Source organism: Lissotriton vulgaris, chromosome 2_1 (genome assembly GCF_964263255.1).
Source record: "Lissotriton vulgaris chromosome 2_1, aLisVul1.2, whole genome shotgun sequence".
NCBI lineage: Eukaryota > Metazoa > Chordata > Amphibia > Caudata > Salamandridae > Lissotriton > Lissotriton vulgaris.
In genome coordinates this window covers 93,626,872-93,651,843 of record NC_141687.1, presented here as the reverse complement: position 1 = coordinate 93,651,843, position 24,972 = coordinate 93,626,872, and the positions used below count along the sequence as shown (strand labels likewise).

Genomic DNA, 24,972 nt, shown 5'->3' with positions numbered 1-24,972 from the left:
ATCTTGAAACGGTTATCCAATCGCAGGCAGTCATTAATAATAGATTTAGTGAATATGGTCTCCTCTTTTGACCATATTGATCTCCACAACAGTAGGGGTCTCAGTGCAATCAGGTCTGACAAATAATTGAGCCCCACTTCGCAATGCATTAGCTCAGAGGAAGATGAGGCTTGAAAGCTTTTTCAAAAAAGAGCTTTTCGCAGTTTGCAATTCTTGCCTTGGTTGGTGTCCCCACACACCTGCTCCATATAATGCAACAGAGGAGCATCTAGCTTTATAGATATGGGCCATGTCTTTAATGCAGCGATCTCCCAATTTAGATGCAAACTTGAAAACCCTGTACACACTTTTGGTCATTTTAGCCTGAACATTAGACATTTCGCGATTTCATTTCCCGTCACAGGAAAAGGATAACCCTAGATAACAAAAATGATCTACATTTTGCGCTTTATTGCCATCAATAAAAAAGGATTTCATATTCCTGGGTTTCGAGCCACAGACCATTGTGTATGTTTTAGCCTTGTTAATCAACAACTTCCTCCTACTAATAAAATCTGCAAACCCATCAATTAACCTCTGAAGGCCTACCGGTGTTCTGGATAGGAGCACAGCGTAGTCCGCATAAAGCAGGACTGGAACATCCTTGCCCTCAGCTTGAGGAGAATCCGCCTGTATCAATCTAAGTACTGCGTCAACTTAATTAATAAATAGGGTAAAAAGCAATGGTGCTAAGACACAGCCTTGGCGGATACCACGTTTTACGTAAAAATTTGGGGTGTATTCGCCCATTTGGCCATACCGTACTTTAGTCTATAGCTTCTCGTACAGCCTGGCTAAGAAGTAAATGATGGGCTCTGGGGCACCAAGATTAAGTAAAACTGGCCATAAAATAGCGTGGTCCACTAAGTCAAAAGTGCTGCTAAGATCAGCAAAACATAAAAAGAGCCGTCCCTGTTTAGCACATGTGTATTTTCCAATTAAAAGCTCTATATTATTAAACTGATCGAACGTGCCCAGCCCCTTTTTAAAACCATATTGAGCCTGTGACAATATACCATTATCCACAACCCACACTTCCAGTCTTACTAGTAAAACCCTACTCATAATCTTTACTGAAGAGTCAAGTAGGGAAATTGGCCGATAGTTCTTAGCATCCGATTTATTACCCTTTTTATAAATGGGGATAATAACATATTCACCCCAGGTTGCCGGAGAACCCTCTGTTACTGCAGCATTAAAAACTCTTGTTAGTATCAGGCCCCATAGTTCAGGGACAGTTTTATATACATCAATGAGTATATACCATCCGGGCCTGGTGCTTTTCCCCCTTTGCTGCTTCCGATACCTAACTCAACCTCATCAAGGGTAATATTTAGAGGAATGACGGGCCATTTGCTTAGGTTAGCAGGATCATTTATAACTGTATGGCATGGGTTAAATATGCTAGCGAAGTTTGCCACCCACTCCTCGCAGCTGACATGGCACAGGAGTTCTGGGAAAGATTTGTTTTTAAGGAATATCGAGTTCACAGTTTCCCAGAACAACTTATTATCAGATGAGTCTGCCGCCAGCGCAAGATTATCCCATGCCTCCTGTTGGAGTTCCCTCTTCCTGCGTATTAAGATAGATTCCCAGAACAACTTATTATCAGATGAGTCTGCCGCCAGCGCAAGATTATCCCATGCCTCCTGTTGGAGTTCCCTCTTCCTGCGTATTAAGTTAGATTTATATTCGGATCTTATTTCTTGTTCTAACGCCTTATCCCTGGGTCTGCTGGCGAGTGCTAGTTTCAGCTGATTCAGTGAATCGGTACACGAATGATTAAACCAACCCCTGATCTGCGTATGTTTCCTGCGTGGTGGTGCAGTAAATAATTTGGAGATTGAATCATTGATTGTGCTAAAATTCGTCAGTATCCTGGCTGGTTCAACCTCAACTTCTAAACTGTCTTCTATCTCTTTACCACATTCTAGGACAACATTTTTTAATATTTCACCTGAGTGCCTTTCCATCTAATTCTAGTGCCGCTTGGTCTGCACGGGGCAATATTACCGATAGCAGTATGTTGTACTACTGACATATTCCCCCATACAAGCAATGGCATGATAATACAGTTGTGATCACTCAGGAACAAGTCATCAATCCATGGGGTAGAACAGAGATTTACAATATTGGCAGACACTATAACATGATCAATAATACTATTTGCTGTTCTTCCACTAAAGGTTGGGATCTCCCTCCCACACCCATCCCATGCACATTGCAAATATCAAGATCAAATTTCGCCAGGACAGTATTTAGGGTATCTCCGTGGATGTTATGTGGGAAATGTATGCAGTCATCCCCTTCGTCATTTTGAAACCCACAAACTTTTTTCATAGACATAGGACAAATTGGAATATTAAAATCTCTGATCCAATTAATAGCAACATTTGTATTTTCAGCAGTAACAAGGTTATCGAGTTCCAGTTTAAATCAGTGACTACATTAAGTTGAATCAAATATATTATTATAAAATGTAATCAGTAAAACATCCTGGCCATCCTTATGGTGTAAGTTGCTGCGAAAGGTCCCCTACATTAATAACACTTTTGACTCTCAGGGGCAAATTATTTTACAAAAAGATTAAACAACCCACCCTTCACTCTACCAGAGAGTGAGGGGGTTGCTGGTAAGCCATAAGAAGTAACCTGTCAAAATAAACATTATTGATACTCCAGGTTTCCTGTAGACAAATTATGTCATGTGTATTAATAAACTCTGTACAATCTAACATATCCTTTTTACTTCATTGATTACAGGGTTCAATAGCTATAGCTTGACAGAAAGCCAAAATAGTGAATGCAGTTCAAAAACGAATGCCCTACTATGGACAGCTTTTATCTGTATAAAAACTTGACCCTTTTCAAACCTACATTGAGAAATGCAGTTGATATGAGCCGAAAAGACGGTACTATATACAGTTTTTTTTTACTCTGTATCACACTGTTGGCAGATAGTGAAACTCTCATGCACCACAGAGTATTACAAAAAGCTACTAAGACAGTGTACACTCTATGCAGCAGTTGTAAAAAAACACTATTTGCTAAAAATAACCACAATCGGAAGGTGCTAAAGAACATGCTAGCTGCACCCTTCACACTGTGGTGAAAACTTTACTTTCATCTAGTCAAGCAAAATTAGCACAAATGCATATCTTAGTTCCTGGTACACACAGTCTTCTATTTCAAGTACATATTATCATGCTGAAAAGATTCTCTCTAATAACTCAAGGCCGTTTACCAAAATTAGTATTACTACGTAGAATCTTTCTCTTGTAGGAAATCCTTTTTGTAGAACTAAAAATCTTGTCTGAAGCATAATAATCACAAGTCAATTGTCGCCTGCACACAGTTACTCTTCAATAAAAAAATGTATAACATGTCCTCTTCATAGCTATGATGCATAAGGAACACATGCCTTTTGGAAACACTTACACCTACACTTATACGCATAAGCTGAATCCAAGCAGTACAAAATTAGGTAGAAATTAAATATAACAGCTACCCGCCACTATCTTAACTCTATAAAAAAAAACAAGTGGACTCATTGGATGATGTCGTCAGTGATGTCATGCGTGATGTCATTTGAGATGTCATGAGTGATGTAATAAATTATGTGATAGAACATGTCCTGAGTGATGTCATATGTGAGGTCATAAGCAGTGCATGGCGGAGGCGCAAGTTATAGTTAGCCCGGCTAATTATAACTGGTGAAGTTTTGTGTTTTTTTGTTCAAGACGTTAATGTTCACAGTGAAAAGTTCACCTAACTATAATGTTACTTTGACCTTTGTTTTTTATTTTTATATATATATATATATTCACTGAAAAAACCATAGGTTTCAGGCACGTTATAGTTCGAAATTAGCATTTAAAATAACCTTAGAAATTCACTGAAAAAAAACATAGGTTTCAGGGGTGTTATAGTTAGTTGGACATTTCACTCGTACAAAACCATAGAAATTCCCCTGTTATAGTTAGTTCAGCTAACTATAACTCGTGCGCCCGCAATGCACTACTGATGACGTCACATATTTGACATGGTCAGTGACATCACTCATGACATCTCAAATGACATCACTGATGACATCATCCAGTGAATGTGTATTTTTCTGAAAATTAAATATGTTTTATATATGTACATCTCAAGGTCGATGGAAGAATAAATGGGTAATAAGTGTCTAAATTGATGATTTCTTTTGTAAAATTGATTTTATAACTGACTGATTAAGTGTATCTTAGTGAATACAGAAATTAGTGAGTAATGGATAAATATGTAAATATCTGTATCAGCCTCTCACTTTGTGTATAAGTGGCTGCATGGGTTGGTGAGTAGCTACATGAGTGTCTATATGGGTTATTAGTTGGTTTTTTGCGTATCAGTATGAGTGTCTGAATGGTTCTGTGAGGGGTATTACTTAGTGCATAGATGCATGAATGAGTGACTCACTGTTTGTATGTATCAAAAAGAACTAGCTACTTATGACTTAATTATAGAGATCTGAAATATCTTGTCAGGTGGCACCAGTTTGGTGTCTTCATGAAGCCCTCACCCACCAACCTAGTTGGAGGCAGAGGGCGAGGACGGCACACAGGTATCCCACAGAGTGCGAGGACGGCACACAGTCCGCAGGTCCTGATCGAGACTGTTGGTCAACCCCTTTCCCGACCCACTCCTGGAAGCATCGCGGACTAATCATCATCGAATGCTTGAGGAGGGAATCCCCCCCTTTAACACCTAGAGCACCTTAGTGAGTGCGACACATAGCCTGCAACACTCACTTAACTTTTTAACTTGCACCAACACTTCTTACGGTCCTGAAGAAAGCCAGAATTAAGAGAAGGCACTGGCTGAAACATGTCGACCAACACCGGATGTGTGAGGTCGTAATTCCGCCAACACAACATCCATCTTGCCTTGTTTTTAACCGCTGATAGGGGCCCATTTATTAAAAATGTAATTAGCCCTTGGGTATTAGGGCCCCTGTCAAGCCGTTTTAATCTCACTTCACCTTTTCACTACACTGCACTCTCAGTAAAATACCTGCTCCGCTGTAATCAGGCGTTGAAGCACACCCGGGACACATTAGGTGTCACTGGGTGGGCCCGATGATGAAGCATGCCACCAACTAGGTTGATGGGTGAGGGCTTCATGAAGACACCAAACAGGTGCCACCTGACAAGATATTTCAGAGCTCCATAATTAAGTCATAAGTAGCTAGTTCTTTTTGATACATAAAAATATCCCTGGGGATACGGACTAGCTATCTAGTCCTCTCTCTCTCTCTCTCTTGATACGTGACTCACTGTTTGTACATCTTGAAGACAGCATGTATGCAGGACTGTATGGGTGGCTAAGTGTGTGTATGGGTGTGATAGTGAGTGAATGACTGTCTCAATAGTGTCTTTATGAGTAACTACATATGTTTTAAACTAGTATATGTGAATATTTGTGTATGTGAGAGTGGGAGATTGGAAGAGTTCCTGTATAAATAAGCATATGTTTCTATAAGTGATTGTTTAAGAGTGTAAGTATATGTAAGTTTCTGTAGAAATAAGTGTGGTGGTGTGTGTATAACTGTAAATGCAAGTAAATGGATGTTTGATACTTTGCATGTGTGACTATGTGTGTGAGTAACTCTATGGATGAGTGTTGGTGCGTAACAGGATGTATAGGTGTATGAGTACATATGATAAGTGAGTACATGTATGAGTGACTGTATAGGACTGTTGGTGAATGAGTGGATGTGTGTAAATCTTGGAATTACTGAATAGGTTGTTGTAACTAGTATTCGTATGTCCATTGTTTTGAAAATGTTAATTTCTATTTTTGAGTGTGTGTATCAAAGGTTATATTAGGCTGAGAGAAGGTCTGCGACGCTATCACAAGGCAGATGTCATCAGTGATGTCATGAGTGATTTCACTCACCATGTCATGAGTGATGTAATATGTGACATCATCAGCAGTGCATTGCGGGCGCGCGAGTTATAGTTAGCTGAACTAACTATAACAGGGGAATTTCTATGGGTTTGCACTAGTGAAATGTCCAACTAACTATAACACCCCTGAAACCTATGTTTTTTTCAGTGAATTTCTAAGGTTTGTTTTAAATACTAATTTCTAACAATAACGTGCCTGAAACCTATATTTTTTTCAGTGAATTTCTAAGGTTTTTAAATGCTAATTTCTAACTATAACGTGCCTCGAACCTATGTTTTTTCAGTGAATTTCAAAGGTTTTTTAAATGCTAGTTTCTAACTATGCCTACAGAGGTAGGACATGTAATGAAAGAAGAAACAACGCGCAGAAAGAAAAAAAAAGAAATGCAGAAAGAAGAAAGAAGTCCACAAAGACGAAGAAAAGTGCAGGAAGAATAAGAGATGTACAGAAAGAACCAACAGAGGAGCAGAAAGTCCTCCTGTGTCCACAACTTTTTCTGACGGGTACTGGTGGTAACTGAATCTTAATAACCAGGCTAGAGCCAGTGCTATGTTAAAAGACACATAGAATACAGTGAAAACACCTATATACACTAGGGAACACTATGCGTTGGGGTACCCCTGTGAATACCATGACCTCCACTGTAAGACCCTAGTACATAATAGGGCAGGGGGATTAAAACTACCTCTTAAAACGTGCTGCAGGGCGTGTTTGCACACTGGTGAAGGGAGGGGGGGCCTGAGGTGAAATGTGTTCAAACACGCCCTGACCGTTTTAATTTTGGGGATAAAGTCCCCTTGAATGCTGAGTGTCCCTTGGGTCCAACTAGCCCACCAGGTATCTCCAGTAAGCGCCACAGAGCTGCGTTGCAGAGAGGTGTAAAAAGGGGCACCGCTTGGACCACCTCCCTGCAACGCAGCGCAGTGGCGCTTAATGGAAACACCTGGTGGGCTAGTTGGCTCCCAGGGGCCCTCAGGATTGAAGGGGAATTATTTCCCCAAATTAAATCGCGCCACCGGGTGTGTTTGCACATGTCACCTCAGGCCCCGTCACCTCCCTTCACCACTGTGTAAACATGCCCTATAGCTATTTTAAGCTGTGTAGCCCCCTTCTTTTCCTATTTTATTGGCCCTGGGGACGCCATCCCCCAGGGCCTGACCCTTATTTTATTTTATTTTTTTAAATTCGATGGGGGCCGCGTGGCCTCCCTCCCGAGACCATAATCGGCCCCGGGAGCCTATCCCCTGGGGCATGGCCAGTTTTTTTTAAATTGAATTATTGGAGGGGGCTGCGTGGCCCCCCTCCTCAGGCCATTTATGGCCCCGGAGACCTCATCCCCCAGGGCCCACCTTTCCATGTTTAAAAAGAATATATATTTATAATGGGGGTGGGGGGCCGCATAGCCCCCCTCCCGGGCCACTTATGGCCCCGGGGACCCCATCCCCCAGGCCCGCCCGATCCGTTGGGGACCGTGGGGGGTCCCCAATCCCCGCACGGTCCCGCCGGCTCCCCGCATCCTGCGGGAGCCGGCATTGCTTTTCCACATGTGGAGCTGCTAACATGCCGCTTCCCATTTGGAAAAAGCAATCTGCTTTGCTTCATTGAAACAAGAGCAGGTTTGCCTGCTCTCGCTTCAATGAAGCAAAGCAGTTTGCAATGACAGGGCGGGAGCCGCAAGGTCATTGCAAACAGCAGTGTCCCGGGGTGGGCAACCTGGGACACTGCAGGAGCCGGCCCTGGGGGTGGTGGTCCCCAGGGCCATCACTGGCTCCATGAGAGAGGCCGCGTGGCCCCCGTCACAACTAATACACAGCCCCCGGTGGTGGTGGTCCCCGGGACTCGGGGTCCTTAACGGACCCCCACATTACAATATTAGTGCCTCGGTGAGGTGGCAATCCCCGGGGCGTGTGGGGGGCTCAAGTTCCCAACATAGGAGTCTTTATTTTCTTTTAAAAGCCTGGGGGTGGTCGGTCCTCGGAGCTTTGGGGGGGCCTTAGAGGCCCTCCACAGATTAAAAAAGAAGCCCCGGAAGCTGGTGCCTGGGCGTCATCCTGCATTCCTCACTCTCGATGAATAGACAAGTCAACGCCGTTTCCTCTTCTTGCTTCAACATTCTTCGCATGCTCAAAAAAACATTTCGCTGGATCCCCACCGAAACTAGAAAAACAGTCACCCACGCTCTGGTCACGAGCCGACTGGACTACGGAAACACCCTCTACGCCGGTACCACCGCAAAACTCCAGAAAAAACTCCAACGCATCCAGAACGCTTCAGCCAGGCTCATACTAGACATCCCACGCAAAGAACACATCTCTGGTCACCTGAAAAACCTCCACTGGCTCCCCGTCAATAAGAGGATTACTTTCCGGCTCCTAACCCACGCACACAAAGCACTCTACGAAATCGGACCCGAATGCCTCAACACACGACTGTCCTTCTACACCCCCTCCCGCCAGCTACGATCCTCCAACCAGGCCCTTGCCACTGTACCTCGCATTAACAAATCCACCATGGGAGGTAGATCCTTCTCCTACCTGGCAGCCAAAACCTGGAACTCACTTCCCACTCACCTTCGCCTTACTCAGAACCACCTAGCATTCAGAAAGCAACTCAAAACGTGGATATTTGACAAGTAATTCCCCACCCTTCTTCAAGCGCCTTGAGACCCTCTGGGTATGTAGCGCGCTATATAAATTTATTGACTTGACTTGACTTGACGTGGTCCCCGGGGCAGTGTGCCTGTCGCAAATATTTTTGAAAAAAGCCCGAGGGGTGGCTGTCCCCGGGGCACTGTGGGGGGATTGGGGCCCCCCCACAAATTTGTTTGCTTCCCCTGGGACCTGGCCTACCCGGGGGCTTTATTTAAACCTGCGCTTCTTTTTTTTTGTTTTTTTCGCGGGCGGATCCATGGATCCAACGTGCATCCCGTGATTTTTAAAAATATATATTTTTTTGCCCTGTGGGTCCTTGTGGGACCCCCTGGGCAGGCCTAGGGGACCAGGTTGCTTCTACCCTGCCCCCTTTTTGTGTTTGGCGCGTTTTTTTTTCTCTTTTCTTGTGTCTCGATTCTACCGAGGCACAAGATGGCTGCCAACACTTCCTGGTTTAAAGTGTTGACAGCCAATTAGCATGCAGCTCATGATCGGCAGGGTGCGCGGATCCTGCGCGCCTCTATATATCGATATTTATTATTATATATGAATATCTCAGTAACTACTGAACCAATTTACACCATTTAAAAAAAGGTCTCTTTCTGAACCAAGGGCTACCTTTTTGCCAAATTTGGTGTAATTCCGTTCAGCAGTTCGGGCTGTAGCCGTGTCTAAATTTTCCTATGGGAATTATCATGGAGAAAATGCGTTTTGGGACCCCCTTTTTTCTCGGCCCCTGCTTGCCGAATCACCCCGAAACTTTCAAGATAGGTGCTGACTGAAGCGCCCCACTAGTTTTGAATATTTCGCAAAGATTCGTCAGCCGGCACCAAAGTTATTGGGAAAAGAATAAATGCTTTTTTAATAGAAACAAGGTCCTTACTATAACTATCTACTGGCGCCCGCCAGTAGGTAATATATATATATCTGCACACACACATATATAAATATTTTACATTTCTGTTTCTACATTTCAAATTATTTTCCTTTTTTATAGGAAATGAAGATTATGGTAAGAAATTGTGCAAGGTATGATGATAGGGCAAAGGCTTGGGATAAAAGATGGGGCTCTTGAATGGGCTGGAATAAGAGCTAGAGAAAGAGAAGCAGTCATGGTAGAATAAAAAATGGTACAAAGGTTAGGAGTTGTGTTAAAGAGATGAATGGGTGTTGTAAAATCATCCTTTGCCCCGGCACCCCCATTTTATGCTGACTGGTACTGGTGGTAACTGACTCTGACTGTCCCTGGGCTCTGCCTAACCAGGCCCATGGCCAGTGCTATGCTGAAAGCACACTCAGAATACAGTGAAAACACCTACAGACACTATGGGTTAGGGAACCCCTATGATTGCATGACCTCCGCTATAAGACATATTAGGCAAGGGGATCAAAGCTCCCTTTAAGTCCCTCGTATATAATAGGGCATAGCAGTTTATAGACAAGCAGCCCTTTCTGCACTTGCAGGTGTGCACTGCTGAGGCCTGAGGTCGGTTGTTTAAAAGCAGTATGCGATTGCAGGATGCTTTTAACATGTAAATTGTGCCGAAACTCACATTAGGTGTTTGGAGCACTTACAAAAAGATTAAGCTACAATATTATGTCATATTAGGTACCCCCACAGCCTCCCATTGGTGTCCCAGGAGTGAGGGTCATGTAGTTATGAGGAGGACCCTTAAAAAATATTTTTTATATACTTTGGGTTTAATGAAATTGCCATTTCACTTCCCACATTGTAGTAAAGTGCTTCACAAAATCAGTGTTTGTGCTAGGAGCATTGTGGAGTGAGGAACTGCAATATCTTGGTGATTCCAATCTCCTAAATTAGAAGACTTCCCTAGGTGTTCCTGTGGTGGGGGATTCTGTAGATATAGGCCGGGTCCTTATAAAAGATGTCTTATAAGTCCTGGTGTTGTAGAAATAGTCCAGTCAGTTTCCCCATTGCAGATCTCCAGCCACACAGGTTAACATTGCAAGAAGTTATTAATTAGTATCCCACCAGAAAATAACGAAAAATATAATTCAATGACTTAGTAGAATGGTATTGATAAATCCATCAATATGCTATTGTTGAATTTATCCTAAAATGTCAGGCAAGAAGTTATAGGGCTTTCTTGTCTGTAAGCCTAAAGTTGGCCTTCCAGTGATCTGCCCTCATTGGTCAGAGTTTCGTGGATCCCAGGCTGCTTTAATGAGGTGATAAGAAGCCCGTGGTGTGATAGAGCCCTTCTGGGAAGAGAGTGTTCTGCTGCTAAGGAATGCCAGAACAAGGGGAGGGGTCATGAAACATGATCTTCAAAGGAAAGAGGGAACAGCAAGAAGAAACCAGTTTCATTTACACCCCTGCCCTGTGAACCCAGTCAGAAAGAGACTTAAGAAAGGAATGTGTAGATGCCAGGGGAAGTGAGTCTATGGAGATGAGCCATCCTAGCGGTTGGCTTAGCCAGCTCTTGCCTCTCTGCTTAGAGTTCAGTCATATTGAATTTTGGAGAAATAGTGCTTTCTAAGAGACAAATGTGCCACACTTTGGAGGACTTGGTCATGCTTGGTTGCTGCACTGCACCTCATTTAACATTAGTGCCCTTCTGTGTGACCTCAGTAGATGTGTCTGTTTCTTTTCAAGTGGATTGTGGGAATTGAAGTCCCATACTTTCAAGGACTATCTTGGAGCTTCCAGACCCTTGGAGTACATTTTGGATACTTTGAGACCCTCAAAGGAACTTCAGGAAGACTTTTCAAAAGTGTGAAGACCTTAGGAGCAACTTTGAAAAAAAGCGCAATAAGTGTACCTCGACCTGGCTCGCCAGGCCGGCGACACTCAACTGCGACCCACCAGCCATCCAGGTTTGCACCGCTAATGAGCTCTGAATGCCCCACTTCAAGAGTTTGAACGGGAGCTGGTCGAAACCCAAGCCGGCGAAGCCTCACCAAATATGCACTGTTGAAGAGCACTGAGGGGGTCGCAAGAAAAAGCTCTGTAAAAGTTTCTATGTCTGAACGTCGAAAAGGGGACTGTGACCTAACGCAAGAGTCAAGCTACCCACCTTCAAGCGTGAACCGGTCTGGATCTCTTGGTCGTCAAACTGGAAAGGTCGGAAGGTCTGACTTCCATAGGTTTGACTGAGAGCTTGTCACAAGGTAAACTGGCGAACCCTCACCCATTCCTGACTGACGGAGACCTTTGAGTGACCCGGGAATTGAAGCTCCAGAAACGTTTCTAAATCAGAAGATAAAAACTTTGACCGAGACCTAGGGCGAGGGGTATCCACACTGTGCTCTTTTGCATTGATCCTGAAACTTTGACTGTGTCCCGGTCTAGCGGGACCAGATGTCCCAATAGGCGCTATAGGTTTCTAAGTGCTACATGGTGCTAAATCTTTAAAAACTCATATTTCTGGTTCCCTACATTGGATTCTTTTTGTTTGGTGTTATTTTGAAGATAAAAGTATTTCCTATTTTCACAAATTGGTGTTGGATTTTTACTGTGTGTTGCGTCTTAAATATTTACTGAATTGGTGTTTCTAAATGCTTTACATACCTGTTTTAGAAGTTAAACCTGCCTGCTCGCAGCCAAGCTACCAAGAGTTGAGCAAGGGAATCATTTTATGAGACCAATTCCAAACCCTAAACTTTGTTAATGGCCTTAGTGCCGGTGGTGAATACATATTTACCACTACTAATAACTCACTTTCAAACAATGGGATTAAGGAGAATTTTAGGATTAGGATTATGTTTTGGGTAGGCTCGGGATTAGGCTAGAATTAGTTAAAAAGGATCATGAAAGGGTCAGGCATAGATAGGACTAGGCTAAGGAGTGGGATTAGGGTTAGTGTTTAAGGGTAGGATTAAAGACGGAGTTCAGGCTAAGGGTTAAATTATTCTCAAGGTGTTTACAAGGTCAACTACGACTTTTTTACCACTACATTTGAGTATGTCTAATTGAGTTGCATGCAAATGGCAAACTTTTCGTCACAACATTTGTAGGACTGTATGTCTCTCTACCACCTTTTTTGTAGGGGACTTCATCAGAACCAGGAGGATTCTAAAACTTTGAAAAATGTATCACATGGTTCCATCCCAAAAATTGTTGCACTGGCTCGCAGATGACAATGGTCACGGTCCAAGAGCACTCGAGCAGTGCTTAATTTGTGCAGGTGGTGGACATAACACTTGTTTTTCAGGACAGGGTCTTATTTTTCATCTTCACAATTTTACTCAGAGCAGGAAAAAAATTGCAGAAAACGGAGAAGGAAGAAGCAAAAAGAAACACAGAAAAAGAGCGACAGAGAGGGATGAAAAGAACCTACAAGAGTGAGAAAAATGAGACAGGAAATGTAAAACCTGGCGAAAAAAGGCATGAATTGGAATCAAGACTAACAGGAGTGCTACTTGGCAACCCTGTTATTCAGCTGCGTGACTGCAGGTTCCTAAGAACAAATTTGGACCCTTAGGCCTATAATTAAAAAAAAAAATGTAGCATTTGTTCTTAATTAGTAATGCATTCTTGAAGCTAAATACCAGGGCACTTGGCAGTGGTGAACCAGCATTTCACCCCTACACTTGAGACCAATCAAAATGTTTTCAAGCACCACAAACGTGGAGCTGCACCCCGGGGAGTGGGAACCCCTCACTCACTGCCAAAGCCAAGAATGTCAGCCTCTAGGCAGCTCATTGTATTTGTTACAGGTGACGCCTGACAACTGAACTACTCAGGCTGGCCTTCAACTGAACACCAGAAAACACAGGGGTACACACAGAAGAATATCAAATAGAGATTTACACTTCACATCCGGTTGGGTTATAACTTCTGGTAAGCTCATGTACACCAGTACTTAATTTGAGCCAGTGGCTTCCAGTGCTGACACCAGCACTTAATTGTCAACACCGGTACTTGTGACAGTGTGTCACAAGGTGGCGCTGCCTGGCTAATTTAGAGACGACCACAGCAACAGTCACTTGTTAATTCAATATTGTAGGAAGGTGGCTACCTGACTATGGTTACCCCAGATTTTTTGCCCTGTGTTTAGCTGGTTTTCGACTTAGTTGGCCTGGTTCCCTGCTAATCAGGGCCCCAGGCTATCTGCTCTCTCTGTAAATTGGATTCCATGTACCCTAGGTGCATAACTAGATTGGCTTGGGTCACCTTATCAGCCCCTGTACAGAGCACTATAGGTGCCCAGGGCATAGGTGCATCCAAGGCCTACCAGGGGCTGCAGCATATCTTTTGCCACCCCTGGCTGGCTATCTAAATTGACACAACTGGCTGATCACTCAGCTGGGGCAAGTGGGTGTAATCACCCCTTGCTTAGATATAGTATACCTATATCTAAACCTATATCTGGACACATATATAGCCTGTAAGCCACTCCTATGGAAGGCCTCATCAATCCTGGAGGCAGAGTGCGTGGTTTTTATGTGAGATGGTGCTCTGGCATGAGCTGAGCCTGTCTGCAGCTGTCGGGAACAACTCCCTAAGCTGATCCGGGATAATGCCATACCATATACTCTTAAGCGCATTATAATCCTCGCGGTTATATAGCAACTTTGGTTTGGCTTTATCAAAACATGTCGTGTAAGGTGTCATACGAATTGGAATACTATCCCCTCGCCAGTTCTGGCGACGGGGATAGCATTCCACCCTTCTAGAGGGAGAAGACATGTTACTTTACTGAAACGCGGTTGATTTAAAATGAGCCTCAGATCCACAAAATGGATGCCCCTGCCACAGACACGGGTCTGACCTCCTGCTGCTGACCGAAACCCGGCAGAGGAGGCCTGGACAAAGAGTTTCCTGTCACAGGGCGGTGTCAAACCACCCCAGACAGGAGATAGTGGATTGGAGTAGGGAGGTTTCAATGAAACCAGACACTGCCTGGGGAGCACAAGGCTGCCCCTTGCAGGATCCGGCCAAACCGGTTCTGGGGCCTCACAGCCCCTGTCCCAGCGCGGCCAGGATCAAAGGAGAGGGGTGTAACCACCCCCTTCCTGGGTCCCACCCATAGGAGGGGACCTAGCAGGATGTCCAACCCCCTAGATTCGAATAAGAGGGGGAGCAGTCCCAACGGACCTCAGATCATCCTGAAGAAACATAAGAAACGAAATCTGGACCCTTCGACTTTCTACACGACGTGAGAAGACTGAAGAATCTCCCTTGTGGTCAAGGAGTGACCACCCTGTGCAAACAGGCACCATCCAGCCCTCGACCCTTGCTTTGTTGCAGTTCCCGCCGGAACTCGAGCGACAGAGATCGACGAGATCAAGCTTGCCTGCCTTCTACCTGCCCGATCCACAGTCCCTGCAGAGCTGAGACCCGTGGAGGCGACCGGAAGCGTGGGGCACGCCATCTTGAAAAGGCCACGAGACGCTGACCGTGCGGCCCACGAGTGACCCTCGAAGTTGTACACCGGGGTTTGAGAAGCCCCAGCCCCGAGCTCCACTTGCACCAAAGCTCACCCCTCCACACTCGACGAGTGCTGCGTGGGGCCCTTCTGCTTGTGTGCGCTCGACGCGTTGGCCCGGTCACTTGCCAGCTGGCTTGTGGCCCCTGTGCCGACGAACTTCGAAATACGACTTGCTTTTCTGGTTGCTCCAGATCTGCACCAGCTCCTGTGAAAAGGAGCACCCACTCTGACCCTCCTGGTCCGAGTGATAAGCAATCTCCCAGTTCCGCGTGGATTGCTTTTGCCAAGTGCTGTTTGCTACAATCTTCAAGCCGACGGTGCTGACGGCGAGAGCCTACGTGGGACAGATCGTGACCTGCTCCTGGACGTCGCAGATGCCCCAGAGCCCACGTGACAGCGGAGAGAAGCCTATCGACAACCGCCTGATTGCGCCCGACATTGCCTGGTTCCGTCCTGGTTCCACCCTGGTCACTGCTGAGTGACCCAGACTCTGTCCCCTCTGCTTTCAGGTACTTTTCTACATCGATCCACCCTTGGATCGCACCGGACACTTCTGCTTCACAGCGCCTGCAGCTGCAACAGCTCCAAGCACCCAGAACCTGCGTGACAGAACCCGACGCCACTTCGACCCTGTGCACCCACGGCCTGTGGGTGAGGTAACTTTGCAACGCCGGTGTCTTTACACTGGTACACACCTCTAGGGTCTGTGTCTAAAGTTTTGTGTTCCTAGGTTCAGCGGAAGTATCTTTTTATTCACTATAACTGACTTTTACGCACCATTGACAGTGCATTGGTGCGCGCTGCACTTTCCGTGCTGCATCCGTCTCCTGTGGGCTACTCCCGACTTCTTCATTGCTTGTCCTGACTGCTCCCAGCGAATCTCTAGGCCCTAGGCCTAACCATTGTTCGTAAAGTGTTACTTATACCACTTTTTTGATATATGGTCTGAGTGGCCCCCCGCCCTCAGCCATAATTGTGCCAACTTTATATGTTTAACAGTGCTTTTGGTTTAACGCTTGTGCCCCCTTTCCTCATAAAGAGTACTGGGGAGTAATTTAGTAATAAATACATATATTTTTATAATATATACTTGTGTGGTGTCCTTTCATTTGATTACAGGATTGTATGTGGTAAAACAAGCTCGCTTAACACGACCTCTTAAGTTAAGCCTTTAAGGCTGCTTAGTCCATGCTACCACTAGGATAGCTTGTCTACAAGGTTGACTTACAACCTGACATCTTTGGGGTTTGTTTGGACTGATAACCAGTGGTTCCAGAATTGGAAACACTACCTATCAGGCCAACTTCTCACATTGGTGTGCAGCGGTGCGGATTTGAGCTTGCTGTTTGTTTTACCATTGCAATCTTTATCAAATTGAAAGATCACATCAAGTACCTCTAGGTACATATAAATCAAAAGCTTAGCATATTAAGTTCTACTGAACTTAGTAGTTGTAGAGTAAAGGGATTAGCACACCCTGACTACAACTCACTAGCAAGGTACAGTAGGAAACCACTTAGTGTAGGTAAGTGCACCACTTACACCTCACTAGCAGTCATGTCTGATACAGGTAGAGCTTCAGGCTCTGCTCCTGTAATAGTTGATCCTATAGGGACAACATCCAGATATGACAACCTTAGCCACAAAGACCTGAGTGCCTTGTGCACAGCCAGGGGGCTAAAAAAGGGCAGAGGCCCTACCATTCCTTCCCTAATAGCTCTCCTAGAAAAGGATGACCTAGATAAGGCGATTCAGACTCCCTTAGAAACAGAGGAAGGGATAAACTCCCCTGAGAATGAGGATCTTCAAGAAGGAGTAGAGGAGGAAGAGGAAGACCCAGAGGAAGGCTCTGATGTAGAAGAGCCTGAAGATCAGGATCAGGTGGGAAACCAGGTACAGGTTGCCAGGCTTAACCAGGCCAACTTGGACCTACATGGGAATGGAGGGGGCCAGCACCACTCCAGATCTCATAACCAAATTCTCCCAGGTAATAGAAGGGAGAGATCTCTGTCAAGGGACTCTCACCTTTCTAGTGCCTCAAGAGAATCTCAAAGAGGAATGACTTCCTCCCAGAGAATAGAGCATAGGGCCAGAATGAGGGCTGTCCAACTCCAAATAGAAAGGGAAGAGGTAGCCTTGGCTCAAGCTAAACTTGCTTTAGCAAGAGAGAAAAAATTGTGTGGCTTAGATGCCACTGGTGGCAGCAAAATTCCTAAAGAGAAACCCAGGTCCTATGATAGTAGAAACCTGACAAAGATTGTGCCCCCCTATCAGGAAGGGGATGACATCCACAAATGGATGACTGCTCTGGAGAGAGCCTGCATGGTACAGCAGGTTCCTGAGGAACAGTGGGCAGCAATCTTATGGTACTCCTTTTCAGAGAAAGGGAGGGATAGGCTCCTCACTGTCAGACATGAGGATGCCAGCAATTACAAAGTCCTGAAGAGTGTTCTGATAGATGGGTTTGGCTTAACCACTGAACAGTACAGGTTAAAGTTCAGAGATACCCAGAAGACACAGACTCAGGACTGGACTGATTTTGTTGATTGTGCAACTAAGGCTCTGGAGGGTTGGCTAAATGGCAGCAAAGTACATGACTTCACAGGATTGTATAATTTGATTATGAGGGAGCAGATCCTTAGTAATTGTCAGAACCAGCTCTTACACCAGCACCTGGTGGACTCAGATTTGACCTCTCCCCAAGAATTGGGAAAGAGGGCAGATAAGTGGGTCAGAACCAGGATTAGGCCTAAGAATCAGGACAATAACCAGAAGAAGGAGTCTACCAAGCCTCAAGATAAGGGTGGGGATAAAAGTAAAGAAAACACTTCCCCAGGGCCCCAAAACTCCAAGAAGGGGGGTGGGTCCCAAGACACTTCTTCAACAGAGAAAAAGCCTTATTGCCATGCCTGTAAACAGGTTGGGCATTACAAAACAGACAGCTGTTGTCCCAAGAATGGCAATAAAGAAAACATACCTCCAAAGCCAGCTCCAACACCTCCTGTTACTGTCAGCAGTAATCCCCCAGGAAGTGGGAGCACACCCAGGAATCTGGGTGGGTTTACTTTTGGAGCCCAAGGGGACCCTGGCCTATCCAGGTCCCCATCCCCAAATGATCTTGTCTATGAGACTGGCATGGGGTTTGCCAACTTCTCTGTTTGCCCAAATACCTTGAGCAAATATAGACAGGAACCAATCATCAATGGTTTGAAGGTTGAAGCTTTTAGAGACACAGGGGCTAGCATCACCATGGTGGCTGACTGTATAGTCCCCTCTAAGCAACTTTTACCAGGTGCCACATACCAGGTAACAAACATTGATGGTATCCAAACAAATCATCCAATGGCAGTAGTAAGTCTCAGCTGGGGAGGTGTCATTGGCCCAAAGAGAGTGGCAGTGTCACCAAACTTGCCTGTAGACTGTCTACTGGGTAATGATTTGGAAATCTCAGCCTGGGCTGAGGTTGAACAGGAAATCCATTCTAGAATGGTAAATTCCAATGGAAAGGTTAGTGGGGCTGTACTGGCTATGGCCCCAATTCAAGATGTCCTTCCTGAAAAGGTTGGTAGGGCTGAGCAACTCTCTGCCCCATCTTTACCAGAAGCTCTTCCAAGACAGAATAGCAAAGCTGTTATGATAACAGCAGAAACCCAAACTGAGTCTCCTCCTGAAAAGGTTGGTGGGGCTGTGATGGCCACAGCCCAAACTCAAACAGATATGTGTGTTGTGAAGCCTGAAATGATGGATCACTCCACCCAAACTGAGAGCATGGAGGAGGAAGAGAAATCTCCCCCTCACCAGACAGTAGGACAGGATCAGCCTCCTCAGGGAACTGATCTTACCCCTGATGAAGGAACTGCCCCAGAGGTTGTAAGGCCTGGCCTGACAGAGCCTCTGATGGCAGTGGACCCTTCTCAGGTGGGATCCAGTCTGGAGCAGGTAACCTGCCCCTCTCTACCTTGCCTTAGTCAGCCCAGGGCTGCAGAGGACAAGAAGGACAGTGAGACCCAGAGGGCCCCCTGTCAAATAAAGCACCCCCGTCAACAGATTAGGGGCACCAAAACTAGTAGGCCTAGTAAGGTGAAAACTTTAAAAACTCCTGAGGGAGCCCCCTTAAAAATAGTTAGGGACCTCCCACAGATGGATTCTGTTGGGCACAGCCAAACCTGGGACCCAAAGGGCCCAAACCTGAACTGTCCCTCCAGCAAGCCAAACAGAGGGACCCAGCCTCCAGCTTTAGGTAGCCAGAGGTTGACCCTGAGAGCTCAGTGCAACTCAGTTGAAGAAAGAAAGGCACATATGGTGGAAGATAATTGGAGGAAGTTGAGCCCAAAAATAGTGGAGCCTCACTTCAATACTCCATATCCAAACCAGCCTTTAACTTTGCATAAACACACCCAAGGTAGTGATTCCCTATGGTGGAGACCCTCTAATACCCCTAGGGTGAGGGACTGCTTAGTGGACCATGAGACAGGGGGTACCCATGCTAGTGCAGGTACTTCCTTATATGGCCACTCAGGCAATAAAGGCTTACCTGGCCAAGGATAGCCTTATCTCCTTTCGTTTGGGGGGGGGTTATGTAGGAAGGTGGCTACCTGACTATGGTTACCCCAGATTTTTTGCCCTGTGTTTAGCTGGTTTTCGACTTAGTTGGCCTGGTTCCCTGCTAATCAGGGCCCCAGGCTATCTGCTCTCTCTGTAAATTGGATTCCATGTACCCTAGGTGCATAACTAGATTGGCTTGGGTCACCTTATCAGCCCCTGTACAGAGCACTATAGGTGCCCAGGGCATAGGTGCATCCAAGGCCTACCAGGGGCTGCAGCATATCTTTTGCCACCCCTGGCTGGCTATCTAAATTGACACAACTGGCTGATCACTCAGCTGGGGCAAGTGGGTGTAATCACCCCTTGCTTAGATATAGTATACCTATATCTAAACCTATATCTGGACACATATATAGCCTGTAAGCCACTCCTATGGAAGGCCTCATCAATCCTGGAGGCAGAGTGCGTGGTTTTTATGTGAGATGGTGCTCTGGCATGAGCTGAGCCTGTCTGCAGCTGTCGGGAACAACTCCCTAAGCTGATCCGGGATAATGCCATACCATATACTCTTAAGCGCATTATAATCCTCGCGGTTATATAGCAACTTTGGTTTGGCTTTATCAAAACATGTCGTGTAAGGTGTCATACGAATTGGAATACTATCCCCTCGCCAGTTCTGGCGACGGGGATAGCATTCCACCCTTCTAGAGGGAGAAGACATGTTACTTTACTGAAACGCGGTTGATTTAAAATGAGCCTCAGATCCACAAAATGGATGCCCCTGCCACAGACACGGGTCTGACCTCCTGCTGCTGACCGAAACCCGGCAGAGGAGGCCTGGACAAAGAGTTTCCTGTCACAGGGCGGTGTCAAACCACCCCAGACAGGAGATAGTGGATTGGAGTAGGGAGGTTTCAATGAAACCAGACACTGCCTGGGGAGCACAAGGCTGCCCCTTGCAGGATCCGGCCAAACCGGTTCTGGGGCCTCACAGCCCCTGTCCCAGCGCGGCCAGGATCAAAGGAGAGGGGTGTAACCACCCCCTTCCTGGGTCCCACCCATAGGAGGGGACCTAGCAGGATGTCCAACCCCCTAGATTCGAATAAGAGGGGGAGCAGTCCCAACGGACCTCAGATCATCCTGAAGAAACATAAGAAACGAAATCTGGACCCTTCGACTTTCTACACGACGTGAGAAGACTGAAGAATCTCCCTTGTGGTCAAGGAGTGACCACCCTGTGCAAACAGGCACCATCCAGCCCTCGACCCTTGCTTTGTTGCAGTTCCCGCCGGAACTCGAGCGACAGAGATCGACGAGATCAAGCTTGCCTGCCTTCTACCTGCCCGATCCACAGTCCCTGCAGAGCTGAGACCCGTGGAGGCGACCGGAAGCGTGGGGCACGCCATCTTGAAAAGGCCACGAGACGCTGACCGTGCGGCCCACGAGTGACCCTCGAAGCTGTACACCGGGGTTTGAGAAGCCCCAGCCCCGAGCTCCACTTGCACCAAAGCTCACCCCTCCACACTCGACGAGTGCTGCGTGGGGCCCTTCTGCTTGTGTGCGCTCGACGCGTTGGCCCGGTCACTTGCCAGCTGGCTTGTGGCCCCTGTGCCGACGAACTTCGAAATACGACTTGCTTTTCTGGTTGCTCCAGATCTGCACCAGCTCCTGTGAAAAGGAGCACCCACTCTGACCCTCCTGGTCCGAGTGATAAGCAATCTCCCAGTTCCGCGTGGATTGCTTTTGCCAAGTGCTGTTTGCTACAATCTTCAAGCCGACGGTGCTGACGGCGAGAGCCTACGTGGGACAGATCGTGACCTGCTCCTGGACGTCGCAGATGCCCCAGAGCCCACGTGACAGCGGAGAGAAGCCTATCGACAACCGCCTGATTGCGCCCGACATTGCCTGGTTCCGTCCTGGTTCCACCCTGGTCACTGCTGAGTGACCCAGACTCTGTCCCCTCTGCTTTCAGGTACTTTTCTACATCGATCCACCCTTGGATCGCACCGGACACTTCTGCTTCACAGCGCCTGCAGCTGCAACAGCTCCAAGCACCCAGAACCTGCGTGACAGAACCCGACGCCACTTCGACCCTGTGCACCCACGGCCTGTGGGTGAGGTAACTTTGCAACGCCGGTGTCTTTACACTGGTACACACCTCTAGGGTCTGTGTCTAAAGTTTTGTGTTCCTAGGTTCAGCGGAAGTATCTTTTTATTCACTATAACTGACTTTTACGCACCATTGACAGTGCATTGGTGCGCGCTGCACTTTCCGTGCTGCATCCGTCTCCTGTGGGCTACTCCCGACTTCTTCATTGCTTGTCCTGACTGCTCCCAGCGAATCTCTAGGCCCTAGGCCTAACCATTGTTCGTAAAGTGTTACTTATACCACTTTTTTGATATATGGTCTGAGTGGCCCCCCGCCCTCAGCCATAATTGTGCCAACTTTATATGTTTAACAGTGCTTTTGGTTTAACGCTTGTGCCCCCTTTCCTCATAAAGAGTACTGGGGAGTAATTTAGTAATAAATACATATATTTTTATAATATATACTTGTGTGGTGTCCTTTCATTTGATTACAGGATTGTATGTGGTAAAACAAGCTCGCTTAACACGACCTCTTAAGTTAAGCCTTTAAGGCTGCTTAGTCCATGCTACCACTAGGATAGCTTGTCTACAAGGTTGACTTACAACCTGACATCTTTGGGGTTTGTTTGGACTGATAACCAGTGGTTCCAGAATTGGAAACACTACCTATCAGGCCAACTTCTCACAAATATGTATTAAAAATGACTATTACTTGCTGCCCAAGCCGTTCTTTCAGCTTTGAGAGCCTGGATCATTCTGGATTGTCACACTTGTAAGAGTGTGATAGTTAGCAGTTGTGTTGTTACTATCCATGGCAGGGGCAATGTGTGGTGCAAACTGCAGTGGCCTCCTGACGAGAGCCCTGGCACTTTTTTTTTTTTTTTTTACAAATGAAGCACTGAATTACACACGTTAGGTCTTCTGAGCTCTGGCACTGATAAGGTAACTGGTAACTGAAAGGTGAGGCCAAGCACTTTGCAAAACTTCCAATTAAATAAATGAATAAATAAAAGGCAACGGATGAGCTATAAAATAAATACACAACCATATAGTAAAAGAGAAAGGGTATTTCCATCTAATGCTGCAAACAAGGATAGAAGAGGTGCCACTTCAAACTGCTAACAATGGCAGGAGTATATTTTAAATTGTGCCTAATAACATGTCATTGTGAGCCACCTTCGCCACATCCCACGAGGGTGAGGCAAACTCAGGAATAAAACACGCAAGGGAAATAAAAGCACCCACCATCCGAAGCCGCCGAAAGACACGCTGCGCTTCCGTCGAAACATTGTGGCGGCTTCTTTTTTTCCTGGAGCCTTCAGCAGGGACCCCCGTCGCCGGCCTCCAGAGATCCCCAGAGGCTGCAAGGTGCAGGCAGGAGCAGCAGCTCAACCGCTGCGCACGGAGCTGCGCCAAGAGCCGCCTCAGCCTCGTCAGCCTGAGTCTTGGGTGAAGGGCCTTCTTCACCACTTCCTGCTGCACGCGGCGCGGCCTCTCAGCATCGCTGATGAGGGCTCTGACTATGTTTCTATTGAGGAGGAGTAAATCGGTGTTTTTGATCTGTTGTTCTCTCCCTCACTCCAGGCCGCAAACCCGTGATCTTGCTCTCACGCCTTGGAGTGTGTGGTGACCTGGCGCTCGGGAGCTTGTCCTTCAGCTGGGTGGGGCTGGGGTCAGGTCAGAGTCAAACCACCAGCCTCGGAAGCAGGACGCCCACCCACAGCCACTTTTCCAGAGTTCCCTTTTCTAACACTGAATCAATTGTGTATTTAAAAAGAGGAAACTTCACATTTCTGGCACAGCTTCTGTGCTATTATTACTGGGAGTCCTTTCTGTCACGCATCGCTGCATTTTCTAATTCTCTGTGTTGTGTGAAACTCGGGCTCTCAAGAGTTCTGCAAGTAAAGGAAAGAAACATGCCCATGACCCGGTTGTTTCTAACAGTGTTAGGAAATACAGACTCACGGGCAAAGAGAGTTTGTAGCAAGGGCCAACATGCCGTAAAACTACTTATACCTGGAAACTCCTGAATTCAAGTCCTCACTGGCTCTGGTAAAAACCTCTGAAATCCCCTCCCAACAGACCTAAGCCTCGGGTTCATTCTGCTGTCATTCAAGAAAAAAGCTACACACCCCTCTGCATATGAAACCAGGATTGCTCCAAGAGAGAGAAGACTCTTTTAACGTTGAGACTCTTTTTAATTCGAATCTCCTGTCAATCAGCAGTGTTGCTCGCTTAGGGGTCCAAGGGAGGACTGGTTTCTGTCTACAATTTTAGATCATGCATGGGCTCCACCAATGTCTATCCACAGCAGCAGTATTTTCTTTTTTTACGTTAATGGTAAAAAGACTGCCCAATGGAAATGAATTAGGTCATTTAACTGTCATTCACTGCACAGGTCTGTTCGATGTAGAAAAAAACATGCTTTTCTTTGTATTTTAAAATCAGTTCTCTTGTCACTTGAAGTGCCTTAGTTTTTTTTGTTCACCAAAGCAGGCTCTTTATTTGCTAATATTAGGTGCTATGTGAACATACATATTTTTTCCTTTAGGTGTGCTGTGTTCTGTTGATCCAGAGGTGTTGTGGATTCCTTGGATTTTACCAAGAGCAGCACAGAGACATGTTTTTATTAGGAGTGTTGTGGCAGAACCATCACAAGAGGTGGCAGCCAGGGTGGACTGTCGTAATCCTCAAGCTTCTGAAGGTCCTGCAGGCTCAAGAGTGTGGGGCAGTCTCAGAAGAGCAATAAGATGTTATGTGAAACAAGCATCTGACTTTATGTGAGCATTAGAATTGAAAGTACATTTTATTATGCTGTGTGGTCCTAAACAAACGAAAACAAAGAAATTTGTGGTGAAGGACAAAATAATAGACAAGGTGCCCATTTTTACTTATTTAGGTAATGTTTTTAATAACAAATTAAATTGGGAGCAACTGATTGTGGCCAGAGTCCAAAACACTATAGCAGAACAGTGGAGGGACTGTTCCGCTTTGCTTGTAAGCTAGGACATAAGCCAGTAGCGGAGATGATAACCCAATACAAATCTAAATGTTTATCAGTAGCCACTTTCGGGCAGGAGTATGGGGACATCACAAAAGCAACCAGCTACAAATCCTGGAAAATACATTTAAAAAAAGATTATTAATGATCCCTGTTAGTTCCTCCGATGTTTTTAGTCACCTAGAAGTGGTGTTTGTAAGGGATAGAATAAATATTGCACCATTTATCCTCTGGGGAAAAGTGTAGACATCAGAGGACTTATAATTTTCAATGAGTGTTTTTAGAGACCGGATGTCCCTCGAAAAGGC

At 46.0% G+C, this 24,972-nt stretch overlaps 1 protein-coding gene across 1 annotated transcript in view; it reads right to left on the bottom strand.

Moving 5' to 3' along the window:
• Nucleotides 1-23,284, bottom strand: part of RAP1GAP2 (RAP1 GTPase activating protein 2) — a 1,533,685-nt gene extending 1,510,401 nt beyond the window's left edge. Inside the window, exon 1 of the mRNA XM_086954529.1 lies at nucleotides 22,909-23,284. Within this exon, the coding sequence (XP_086810655.1) occupies nucleotides 22,909-22,952 (44 nt within the window). The 5' untranslated portion in view covers nucleotides 22,953-23,284. The remainder of the gene's footprint in view (nucleotides 1-22,908) is intronic.
• Nucleotides 23,285-24,972: the final 1,688 nt, after the last annotated feature.